The sequence below is a fragment of the Centruroides sculpturatus genome, unplaced genomic scaffold, assembly GCF_000671375.1.
Source record: "Centruroides sculpturatus isolate CEXI.00-Female unplaced genomic scaffold, Cexi_2.0 scaffold150, whole genome shotgun sequence".
Lineage (NCBI taxonomy): Eukaryota > Metazoa > Arthropoda > Arachnida > Scorpiones > Buthidae > Centruroides > Centruroides sculpturatus.
In genome coordinates this window covers 646,192-659,752 of record NW_019384512.1, presented here as the reverse complement: position 1 = coordinate 659,752, position 13,561 = coordinate 646,192, and the positions used below count along the sequence as shown (strand labels likewise).

At 30.9% G+C, this 13,561-nt stretch overlaps 1 protein-coding gene across 6 annotated transcripts; it reads left to right on the top strand.

Annotated features, from left to right (window-relative positions):
* The first annotated feature begins 558 nt into the window (after window positions 1-558).
* Window positions 559-11,277, top strand: LOC111622467 (F-box only protein 47-like). Of its 6 annotated transcripts, none has more exons than XM_023364848.1 (7): window positions 559-732; window positions 6,565-6,622; window positions 6,898-7,011; window positions 7,109-7,267; window positions 7,354-7,496; window positions 7,808-7,952; window positions 8,022-8,307. In XM_023364848.1, exons 1-7 carry the CDS (start codon window positions 664-666, stop codon window positions 8,144-8,146), a joined length of 813 nt encoding a protein of 270 aa, XP_023220616.1. In that variant the 5' UTR covers window positions 559-663; the 3' UTR covers window positions 8,147-8,307. The 6 variants fall into 6 exon arrangements, with proteins under 6 accessions (XP_023220616.1, XP_023220615.1, XP_023220617.1 ...); XM_023364847.1 differs by having other exon boundaries at window positions 561-732; window positions 6,841-7,011; XM_023364849.1 differs by having other exon boundaries at window positions 570-732; window positions 6,565-6,745; window positions 6,821-7,011.
* The last annotated feature ends 2,284 nt before the right edge of the window (window positions 11,278-13,561 follow it).

Below are 13,561 nucleotides of genomic sequence, written 5' to 3'. Positions count from 1 at the left end.
GCAATAGTGCCAGATTTTTATTACAAAAAAAAAAACGCGATTATATTAAAAAAAGTTGTGATTACGATTTTTAAGCTTAGTGCTCAACATAATCCCTCTTGAATCATCCCTATCACCCCCCAATAAATCATACAACGGCGCAGTCCATTTTAAACCAATGGGAGCACAGGTAGAAATGATTGACAGGTCAAATGACGTCACTTACGTGACGTGAATCACGTCACGATGAGGAAAACCATTTTGCACTGGACAGTACATAAATATATTTCACATATAGGGCTGCAATTTTCAAATTCTAGACCTATAAATTCCCACTGTCTGTCCGTTGCTTGTCCTTCGTTAATCTCGAGAACGGTGTTAGATAAATAAAAGTCAAGACAATAATGGAAAACTTAGGGCCAGGAGGCCCGATTAACTATATACGAACTTCCGGTTTAGACAGAAAGTCACGTGAATTCAATTCAAAATTTTCCCCTAAATGGAGTTACACAGATGACTGGCGTGACTCAGGAAAAGTATGAAATACAGGGGCAAGACACTACTAATTTAAGATAAAAAACATATATTTTAAATTAAATAAATTGAGAGCATGATTACAAATTGCAGCCCGGCATTGTGACGATGTCACAATAAATAATTGCTCGTTTTGTTTTAGGTCTATTAATGAAGAGGTCAACTTGCTTGTATCCGACGAAACAAAGAATGACTATCATTTTAGAATTTATAAATAAGGTAATATGGGCTAAATTATTAAAATTCAAGAAACGCAAAGAAACTTTACAAATAAATCAATTTATAATATTTAATAAATATCTTAAAATAAGATGCTTTAAAATACTGTATTAACATACAACAAACACAAATATTGATTTACCCGGGCCCATATTCACGAACGTCTTGAAAGATACTACATAGTATTTTTCCAATATCGTAAGTTACGAGAAAGTAACGATATTTTACATTTCGCATTCACAAAACACATCGTAGCACTTACGAGAAAACAGAAGAAATTGGTGGAGAGAGTGTGTCTTATTACATCACTAGTGACCGCTTCCGTTTTAATAGATCTAATAGGAAACGTTTAGGAATTTTCTTGCTGCACTTGGTCTGAGGAATGGTAGCCATTTATTTCTTTAGAACTAAAATGGTAATAATTAGTTATTTTAGATTAATTATTTATATGTATAATAGATGATATCGAAAAATGTAACCGATCTAAGTGTAGAACGAAATCTACCCAAAATTGATATTCGTAGTTATATTAATAGAAATATTGAAGAAACAGTACAACATATGAAACAGTATAAAACTGTTTTATAAACCTTTTATAAACAGTTTTAATTCCACCGTGAAGAATTCTATCAGTTTTTTCGTCATTTGATAACATCTTAGAAGATTTGAATCAGAGAAGTTTAGAAGAAACAATCAGGAAAAACCATCGATTTGATTATCTATCGATAGAACCAAATACTCGAAACCAGTACAGTACATAGACTCACAAGAGCCCTTAGATATCATAGTAGTTACGGGACTTTTTACAATATCTTAGCTTACGATGTACTTTGTGAATACGATACTTTTTGCATCGGGCAACTTACGATACGAGGCGTTTGTGAATCCGGGTCCCGAACGTTGAGATTAACGCCAAACGATTGCCGGACTATATCGGGCTTTATTAGCCTAATGCTACTGTTAATAATTAAATGTTAAGCAATTTGGCGTAAAGGTGAGTTTAGGCGCGTCATCTCTTCCTAAATTTAATAACTATAATTAAATTAATATTTAATAATTAATTTAGAAGGTTATGAGTCCCATTTCGGACTCTTAATTTCCGCTACCGTACAACGCCGCATTGGAAATTACATTACCCAGACTCCCGTCCAATTTTCTCTTCCAGAACTATTAATGAATTGAGATACAGTATAACCATACTGGTTACTCACGCAACGACTGGGAACGCTTTCACGTTTAATTATTAATACTGTCATGAATGTAGCACGATATAATCTGGCACTCGTGTCGCGTTAATATTAATATATAAATGTTTATATATTGCACGTCGGCGTAAACAGATTAACATGGCAGAATTGCAAATAACTTTCAGTAACTTTCGCTGTTAAAATAGTGTAAATTTGTAAAAATATTTGCAACAACTTTGTTTCATCGTAATTTCACAATTTCTATGAAATTTCCGGACAAAATTAATAGTTCACCCGGACAGTGAGTCAATTCCCGGATTGTCCGGGTGAAAACCGGACGGGAGGTAACACTATTTATGACAATGACTGAAATGCCTGAATATGGTGTATTCTAGTACAGCGTTTCTCAAACGCACCCAATATATTTGTAATGGTTCCGCGACCAGAATGTTTATAATATAAAATTTTTAAAAAATCTGGTAAACTGGAGTCACTATATTATATTATATAATGAAATAAAATTATACATTATTGATAATAACTGCTACGTGTGAAATTTAACATTGAGTACATTTCTATTAAGAGCAGTTCACCAATTTTCATTTGTAACAAATAACTTACTTTAATTTCAATTTATTAAAAAACGTAAGTCTGACGATTGCAAATAAAATAGACTGTTTCAAAATTATTCGTGAATCTATTTTACTTTGAAAAATATTACAAGGTTTTTTTAACAAACTTATAGTTTTTTTAAAATGTACTTTTCAGCTTGTAAGATTTTGTCAATTTCAATTTGTTTATACACAGAAAAAAATTATTTAAAAATTATTTATTGATCCACTTGTGCCGAAAGTCATCCGTTATTTATTTTTATAGTTTATTGTTATGTATGACAATAAATCTAAAAGTTCGAATAAGTAAGGAAATATTTTCAAAACCATTTTAACTTAAATGGCTTTATGACTACGACCTTACATGAAATATCTATTTTGATGTTATTCAAAATAGAAAAGAGAAATCAATTTCATATACACATATTCTATAATCATAACTTTATTACTAAATGACAATAATAATAGATGCATTTACTGTTCCTAGTTCTTAGACAGAATATTTCAGTAATACAAGTATTTCTGCGAAAGGTGGTGTCATTTCCGACACATTAAAATATTAACGCGAGCCATAGTTTTAGAAATGCTGTTCTAGCACACTAGTAGTTTTTATTTTTGTGAAAACTTAAATAAGGAATAACTGATATTCGGAACATTTAGATGCTTTATTGGAGTTTAGGTATATAAAATCCAGTATGAGTTTCGTAACTTTCCCGTCAATAAACTTAAAATTGTGAACCTTTAAATACCAAAATTTAATAGCATCACTGTCCTTAATACACAAACCTCTCTGCAAACTTTCAGGAATTTTCGACAAAAAGCATAGGAGTTATTAAGCTTCAAAGTGGGTGAACAAAATTGTATCCCCCATACACATATACTCTAACATCCATACATACAGAACCTTTTTTTTTGTATTTCTCGATGTTTCAAGGCCCCGAGTCCAAAAATGTAAAAACCTTAGGGGTTATTTTTTTTACCTAATACCATTCTTTCCCTCTGTTATATATAACTGCTGAGAAAATAACAGACTTTTAGATTTTAACGTCCAACTTCAGGAGAATTAGTTAAAACATTTAAGAACAAAATTGATCGTTTAGGCCTAAAGACGATATATCATTCAAGAATTCCGCCGAAGATGGTATTAAAGTTCAAAAGTACTAAGAAAATCTGTTTCTCTTTTATCTATATAAATATATATAAATGGACGTGTGTGTCCCTATATTTCACTTTTCCCCAAAACTACACATCGCACGTGAATGGTGTTTGTATGTGGTAGTAGCCCCAAGTCTCCATTCGTGCACTATGGCGGTTACGTCTCGATAGCTATAAGGGAGCGGGAGATATGGGCTTGAAAGTGGTTGAAAGTGGAAAATTTTCTATTTCGATTTTAAAAATTTTCGAATTCGAATTTAAATTCGAATTTGTTCGATTACAGAACGATTGTAAACGTTCCAGAAAACTGATCAAATTAAAAATAGTTCGTTTGACTGGACGTAAAAATTCTCTAATTAGTCTGGAAACGGGGACCTAATTCTTGCATTCTGTGAAAACGGGTAAGATTGGCTATAATGTAATTATCTTAATCTTCACTATCGTTACTTTTTGCCCACAAATAAAAACACAGCGAAGCGGGTCCTTGCAGCTAGTTTTCAATAAATTTGGTTTCCTAAATTTGATTTCATTTTTATGTGAGTTTATTATTTTTATTATTATTTATGTATATAGGGTAAACATTGGTAAATTCGGGATAATATTAATTATTCTTTAATTATCGGACATATAGTTCATAAATGGACATATTAACTATATTATTAAATTAATTAATAACCAAACACCTTTATCGTTGCCGAGAAAATTTAATTAAAACAAACGTTTTCGACCTATTCCATAGGCCATCGTCATTTTTAAAACGGACAATTTTTTTTAAATATTATTAAAGGTACCATACTCAAGATAATAGCATAGCTTTTTGTCATTACAAATATATTTATATCTTAATTTTCTAGGAGTATATTTTTTGTTCCGTACAGGTGATTATTTCGTGATATCATGGGTAATTTCATCAGACGGTCCTTTAGCTTATATATTTGGCTGCAATTTGAAAAAGTTGTAATGCCCACTGTCATTTATCTGTATGTCAGTATGTCTGTCTGTTCTTCTTTAACTCGAGAACATACTTAGATAGATGAAGTAGAACAGATATGGAAAGGCAGAAGATCCCGATTAACTATATAAGAACGTACGATCTATAACGAAAGTTACCTGATTTCAATTCAATAATTTTCCTCTGAAGGGTGTTAGACAGATGATCGGTACGACTCCGTTGCTAAAGGAAAAGTATGATGTACAGGAGCAAGCAGCCACTAATTTGAGATGGAGAGCATATATTTTAAATTAAATAAATTAAAAATGATTAAAAATTGCAGCCCGGCATTGTGACGATGTAACAATAAATAATTGCTCCTATATTGAACACTCCATCCTCGTGATTTTAATGAAATTTATTTTTTGTTGCTTAAACGCTATGTAGTGTAGTAAATTTGAACACTTGGCATTCTTTCATCTTTATTTTAATTTAGTTGACTTAATTTAGTTCTTTGAAATTTATTTTTTTCACATTGATGATATTGTGGCTTCTCGAGTAGTAATTTCGTGATATATTGATTATTTTGTCGTACTTCATTTTGGACTTAAAAAGTATGGCAGATACTCAAGATAAATTCAACTAACATTATCTGTAAGTTATACATATTATTATTATCTCGCCGTAAATTATCTCAGTTCACACCGATTAACAACGCTTTGTGTGAAATTTAAGAGTAAGGTGTAATTTTAATTTAAAGGTCAGGGTAGATGATCAGTGTAGCCCACACTGACTAACTTCTACTGCTACTACTAATGTCAATAAGTCGTTAATTGTTTTATTGTCTTGTATACGAAAACTCTCTTCCTGATTTTGATTAAGTCAGTCAAATTACAATGTTATTATTTTATTGTACTCGGAAGAATGTTTTCTTTAACGTTTAATTAATAACTAGCTTTATTAGATCTGATTAATTTTATATTTTATCGCAGTTTAACCGGCATGCCAGTAACCCCGGAGTTTCCCGTCATGTTTGTCTCTCCCGTTTATAAGTGGCATGCCGGTCACTCCGCAAAAATACGATAAGGAAATTTAAACGCACAATACTATAAAATAATAATAACCGCGTGTTTAAATATATCTCCACTTCTTAGTTTATTGGAATTTCAAAGAATTAACATTTAATATTAACTCTTAACATCATAATTTTGTTTGTAAATTTAAAATAAAACTAGACTCTTAAAACACTTCTACAAATTTCCGGTTTTCTTCTTCTTACAATAAAGATAGTTTATCTAATAGTTAGGCCTATAAAATGACCGTTTACTCAAACGGACAAAATTTTCAAATTTAATATCTTCCACGCTATCTGAGAGAAAAATTTCAAATCTCATTTTACTTTACTTATTTGATGAAGATGAATTTAAAAAGTATCACGAAATTATCAATGTTTACCATATGTGAACTCCAATAAAGCAGCTCAAAGTGTTGAATATAAATCAATTGGAGTTTGGATCTTGCAAGATTCATTTATGAAATTCGTTTCATAGAAAAATTTATTTATATAATAGAATTTAAACTATTTAGTGTTTGGTAGTTGCAACGCTTTAATAAGTACTATAACAAAACTAGTAAAATTATTATTTATTAATGAAACGTAAAATACACTTATTAATAGAAATATATTTCATTGCTTTCTAATAGGTATTTTCATGTAATTTTTTAATTATTTTATGTCATAATTTATAAAATTTGTTTTTACGATAATGGAAAAAGAATTCATCTAGCAAATTTACGGATACGTGTGATTAAGAAATACATTAAATATTAGAAAAAAATTTATTAATTTAAGATACATCATATTATTTAGGTTATACTACGTATATATAATATATACATTAACGTGTAATAAAATTAATTTTTAATAATTTAAATAATTTTATTATAGTTAGAATGTAATCCTCAGAGTAACATCAGTAATATGACTCACGTTCTACAATGTTATGGTAAGTTTATTCATACGATCATAGCTGGATGGGACGAAAGTGAATGCTGTTTTGTGCATTCTATTCTCGACAATGTTAGTGATATGAAAAAACATTTAAAATACGTTTTAACATCCTTTCCAGGTAATATAATAAATAATTTAATAATAATAAACTAATTGTAAAATGAATAGATGTCATTTTATAAAACTTTTCAAGATTTTTAAAACACTTTTTAGGTTCCAATCCAGGAAAGGAAATGTATGTTCGTATGTATCATCGTTTTGTTTATTTAGATTATTGCTGGAATTCTACGGATCGTAGTTTTTGGTTATCAAAAATATTAAAACCTTGGCCTCTTGTTCATCAAGCAAAACTATTATTTTTATTATATGGTCCTGTATGTTCAGGTAACTGTATAATACTTAAACTATTGGAATTGGAAAAAATCTGTTTAACATTTATAGCTGTAAATCGTTTTAAATTATATATTTCATTTTATTATAGATAAAATTCAATGGTTTGAATTAACAGAGAATATTCCTGAAGATTATTCTGAAGCTAGTAGAAAATTAACAGAACTCGCTTACATTATACAGCTAATGCAACAAAATACTCTTGAATGGAATGGAGATGATATTATTTCTATACTTGAAGAGATTACTGGTAATATTAGAAAAAATGTTTTTTAATATATTAACGGAAATTCTAATTCGTTTTTATTTCGTGCATGAAATTTTTTATCACTGCAGATACTCCAGAAGAGTGGTTGCCGGAAAATATTGCAATTTTATTGTTATTTTGTGGAGATATTGTAGCAGCAATGTTTATGGGAAATAAATTACTAAATGGAAAAACGATAGAACTTGCAAATTTAGTAATATATTTAGCTATGGTAAGAAAAATTTTATCCTGTAAAATGTAAATCTAATTATTTAATATATTTTGTGATTTTTTAAGGCATGTACGAAATATGGCTTTCACCAAAAATGGCTGGTTCAATTAATAGATAAGATTTGTCATATGAGCAAAAATAAAATGGATCGTCAGAAATTTATACAGTTGATACCAGTAGCATTTCAAGAAATAATTTTGGATATTCATGATATAGGTAAGTTATTATTTTAAAAAGTTTTGTTATATNGAAAAATTTTATCATGTAAATTGTAAATCTAATTATTTAATATATTTTGTGGTTTTTTTAAGGCATGTAAGAGATATGGCTATCACCAAACATGGTTGGTTCAGTTAATAGATAAGGCTTGTCATATGAGCAGAAATAAGAAGGATAGTCAGGAATTTATACAGATGATAGCAGCAGCATTTCAAGAAATAATTACGGAAATTAAAGGTATAATAAGTAAGTAATTATTTTAAAAAGTTTTGTTATATTTTATTAAAGAAATAAATTTATTAATAGACGGAGACAGCGAGTCGTACCTTAAAATAATTATTGAAGCACAGACATCATTTTTCTCTGTTATTATCAATCGGGCTTTTTTCCAGTCGACCGCATTTACCTGCAAGTTGGTTTCAGAAGAATAAAATATAAAATGGAATGTTATTTAAACTGTAACTTCATATTAAGTTCAGATTTCATATTTACATATTTATGGTAATTGTTATTGCACATGTATTTTGTTACGTTAATTTGTTTATATTTAATTCTTATGTCTGAGTCACAGACTTGTTATAAACAAAGTAAATTTCAGAAAAGTTTTTAAATTTTCATTTTGTTTAAAATTAATGTATTTGTATATTTTACAAATAAATAAATTCTATTTTTTATTTTTCGCTACTTGATTATTATTTAATTAGGACAAGATATACGTATATATATTACAAAAATGTATAGGCCTATAAATTTTAAATAGATTTAATTGTTTCATAAAATACTGGATAGTTATATTGAAAATTGTATTGCAATTATAAAAGTTTAACTAACAAGAAACCCGTCGAAGGTGACGATTTTATATTCAATTAAAATACTATGAGCTCATTTAAAATTTGGCATTATACACAAATATCATATATTTTTCGGGTCCGTCTGCAGATAATTTGCGTCTACCTGTCCTGCGGTACCGTGAGGCTTCTTTCAATTTTACATCCGGATCACAGGGTGGCAATTTGTCATTCTCAAGATCGAATGACTTCGGCTGGCGGAGCTTGGGATTAACGGCCACGGTAGAGGAGGCTGCCTCGTGGCAATCATTTTGTTTTGGGCTTCGCGAATAAAACTGTTATCGTTAGACCTACCGACAGTGGTATGGGTTCAAGAACTTTAACCGGAAATACCGATTTTTCTCCGTTTTTTTTCATAATTCACTATACATTACTTTAATTTTATTGATTTTAATTATGATGTCTCTATCAATTAATATGGAGTCGGATTTGCAAATACTTAAATTTAATGCCAATGGCATTATCGAAGAACTTAAAAAATATTCTGTAGAAAACCCGAATGCCAAATTAGGAGTTGCATGCCATCTCACGTATATATTATCACAATTCACTCGGGTAATTCAACTTGCCGAAACAATTGTTGAGAAAAATTGTATCACATTATCTTCACCAAAAATTTTCGGCACTTTTAACAAAAGAGGATTTGAAAGGATTTCGGAAAGATGAAAGTGATAGCACTATAGGAATCTTGACGGACATACAACAAGTTGTTAGTAATATTGGGAAAAATTCTACAGCTGATTTATTTGACCGAGCAAAAGACAATGCCCCTAGTTGTAGAGATATCTCAAATAAGGGAATTACAATCAAATCAGTTCACGGACCACCTTTGCCGAACCACACTCTTCTTGTATATAGTAATCAAGAGGGTGCTACGTCTGAACAGACTAAAAGTTTCTTAACATGTGAAACCACAAGTAATTGGAGTAGGAATCAATCGTTTACACAAACTAAAAAATGGGGGCATAGCTGTTGATTTGGATAAAAAAAACGACCTTTTGCTATTTACAGACACTGTTAACAAGATTCCTGGTCTCAGCACACGTCTACCTAAAAAGCGATTTCCTTTGATGAAAATCGTATCCGTCCCTAAAACTGTCGAGAAAGAGAACTTAATATCAGACATTTACGAGCAGAATACATGCTTCTTCCAACCTTATACTCATAAGCAATTTACAGAAAAAATTCATTTGCGATTCCCTTTAAAACAAAAGAACGACAATTACCTTACATGGATTATCGAGGTGGATCCTGAAATCAAAGATATACTTATAAAGGAGGGAAAAATTCACATACATTGGTTAAATTGCCCAGTATATGATTATATTCCTATAATACAATGCTACCGATGCCTATCTTTTGGCCATTTAGCAAAAAATTGTGCTTTTACTGAAACCAGATGCAGCCATTGCAGCGAGAATCATCTTTACAAAAATTGTACCAATAGACACGAACAACCTAAATGCGTCAATTGTTTAACAGAGAAACGAGCGCATCATAACCACAACTCAATGGATAAAAGGTGTCCAATATATATCAGAGAAACGACTAAATATATTTCTAGAACTGAATATATACATTAATTATTTGTATACCTTTAGCTGATTTATCATGAACTACCTAGAACTTTCAAAATCAACTGGACTTTTCGTGGTTGGCAATGAAGTGTTCAACTATTCTGCACGCCAGTCTCCAATTGGCAGATGCTACATTGTGACGTGCATTATTCTGGATGAACATATACCTATTTTGTGTTTAGGAGTCTTGCAGTTTCTGTGAATATGAACTCATATACTGTTATTTTTTTTGTTTCATCAGATGTCAGTTAATGTATATATTGACTCTTACATGTACTTATTTCGTGATATCTGCAGCACATTTTACCTAGAGAGTGGTGCATTTAATGTTTTGCATCCTGCCAATCTTATGTATGTAGATTTGTATATAATTATGATACTTGTTATCTTATCTTAATTTTAATTTTACTTGATGCATTTATTGAATCTTTTATTGTATTCTCTCTTATCACTTATGTTAACGTAACACGTACTATAACACAGTATTTTTACATGGTGAACATTTATTATCATATGTATTATTACTGTATCTTATTTGATGTTTTTATTGTAAGTGTAACTCGTGTTATTATGTGTAATATTCCTTATGTTATTTAATGTATCTACTGATTCTTTTACCTGCGAACTCTTTCAATATTTATATAAGCATATATACATATTATTTTGTTTATTCACATAAGTGTAGCACATATTATCTTGTGTATCATCATTCTCCTCATAAGAGTTACACATCTTATCTTGCGTGTTGTGCACTTCCTGTTTAGCATTCCGCTAACCTTATGTATATAGATTTATATATAATTTATTACCTGTTATATTTTATTCAATTTTACTTTATTTAATGTATTTACTGACTATTTACCTGTATATTTTCATCATTTATAACAGTGTATCTTCTAAATCCTGTGTATTATTATTATTTTGTAATGTGTATAACCGGTAATGCTTATGCGGGGCCGGTCTGTACGTTTAATGTACAATATTAAAATGAATGAATGAATGGTATGGGTTCAAGTTTATTCTTTTTGTTGGTAGGTTTGCCGAGAAATCCATCAACCGGCACTAAGTAACGAATTGGACGGTTAGAATCACGTTTTCTTCTCATGGAGTAACAGTCACAGACTCTGAAAATCAAAATACTGTAGTCTAGTTCAAAAATAAAAATGATTTTTTATTTTATTATTTCAATAGATAGCGTAGATGTTTAAATTTATTCACGTTAAAAATAACGAAAAAAGCCTTTTAATTAGCAAGAAAAAATCAAGGAATTCAGAATAGGGGTGAGCAACGGGATTGTTTTAACTGTTAAAAAAAGTAATAACTAAATGGCTAGATGAAGCGCGAGAGCGACATGTCTGTCCCGTAGACTTAACGCTGTACAGTATTTTGCACGAACGGTTCTGAATTTTTCATTTCTGATTGCAATGGATTTATCCACAGGGCAAGAGCTTTATTTTGATATACCTGAACAGAGCCGTAACTAGGATATGGGCAATGTGGCCCCGCCATAAGCGCCAATTTAATAAAGGCGCCAACGAGATTTCGGAATAATATGTATTCGAAATTAATAACACAAAAAATTTTTTATATTTATATTTATATAGTATTTAAACGTCATTAGATAATTTTTTACAATAGCATTTTTTACAATAAAATTATTACTTTTTTTAATAATAAAATTAAAAAGGCGCCATTTATATTCTTGGCCATAGGCGTCCAAAATCCTAGTTACGGCTCTGTACCTGAACCATGTTTATATCCTTAGCCGTTCTCGCAAACGAAGCTGGACAGTATTTGAGGCTTATCAAATTTATACTTAGACTAGCTGTTACCTGCGGCTTTGCCCGCGAGGATTTTGCAAGAAAACCCCATTTATATTCAGTATTTCAACAACCATAGTACTGTAATTGTTATATAACACCTACCGCTGAGAATGATGAGAATTGCCGAGAATCAAACGAACTGTTTTTAATTTGATCAATTTTCTGGAACGTTTACAATCGTTCTATAATCGAACCAATATGCAATAACAAATTTGAATTTAAAACGGTTCGAACATTTTAAAAATCGAAATAGATAAAAATATTTATAACAATGTCTGAAATGTTATCAATTTAATACACCTAAGTACTCAATGAAGACTAAACGTAGTTGAAAATGAAAAATCGCATCTAAAATAGTATAGTAGAAGCTGTTCTTCCGGTTAAACCTTAATCCTTTCCCTCTCCCACCCGCGGGAGGATTTCGAAAAATCCCTTCTTAGTGTGCGTTTTCATGACGTACCCTAACTGTGTACCAAATTTCATCTCTTTAGGTTCAGCGGTTTGCTGTGAGCGATGATGAATCAGTCATTCAGTCAGTCAGTCAGGACAAGTAATTTTATATATTTAGATTATTATTATTATTATTGTTATGTGGGTTATACTCGGTTCACACTGGTGGCAGTGTACTATGCCGGACAAGGGTCAAGGCATAGATAGGAACCAAAAAAAATTAAATAAGTGTGTCAGTGTCAGTGTCTGTATTCAGGAATTTCCTAACAATATGGCATGTATTCAATATAGTGGCCTTCTGCAGTGTGATATATGTATTTCTATTCAATTGTAATGTTCCCAGGCTTTTGTGTAGTGTGTGTGGTATCACACCTGTACAGAAGAGAACGACAGGTACAATAAGCACTCTATCCATCCTCCACAGATGCCTTATTTTCTGGGCGAGTTCTGTGTACTTGCTAATTTTTTCAGTGCATGTGTTTTGTACATTGTGAGTGCTTGGAATGGCTACGTATATAATGTATGTGATTTTATTGTGTTTGTCAATGAGTGTGATGTCCGGTTTGTTGTGGTAAATTGTTTTATCTGTGATTATGGCTCTGTCGTAATACATTTTGTGCGTGTTATTTTCCAATACTGTCTGTGGAATATACTTGTAGTATGGTTAGTGGATGTCTAATAAGTTGTGTTTCTTTGCAAGCTCTTGGTGTATTATATTTGCTACTTGATTGTGTCTATGTAAGTAATCTGTCTGTGCCAAGAGCTTGCAACCAGAAGTGATGTGTTGTATAGTTTCTGGCATGATGTGACATTTTCTGCATGTGTCATTTGTNATTATATTTGCTACTTGATTGTGTCTATGTAAGTAATCTGTCTGTGCCAAGAGCTTGCAACCAGAAGTGATGTGTTGTATAGTTTCTGGCATGATGTGACATTTTCTGCATGTGTCATTTGTGAGTGTTATATCTTTGAGTATGTGTTTTCTGTAGTTTTTAGTATTTATGACCTGATCCTGTATGACAATCATGAATCCTTCCGTCTCCCCAAAAAGGCATTCCCGATCTAACCAGCTGTTTGATTATTATTATTATTATTATTATGCACCGGATAACTTGAGGGACTTTTAAAGTTTGATCTGTCATTATATT

What these genes read in the sequence shown, in the direction of transcription:
- LOC111622467 (XM_023364844.1), top strand. Translation starts at nt 664, where the DNA reads ATGAAGAGGTCAACTTGCTTGTATCCGACGAAACAAAGAATGACTATC. An exon ending in TTTTAGAATTTATAAATAAG is followed by an intron (nt 733 to 6,564) that starts GTAATATGGGCT and finishes ATTTTATTATAG; the next exon opens with TTAGAATGTAATCCTCAGAG. An exon ending in CGTTTTAACATCCTTTCCAG is followed by an intron (nt 6,746 to 6,840) that starts GTAATATAATAA and finishes AACACTTTTTAG; the next exon opens with GTTCCAATCCAGGAAAGGAA.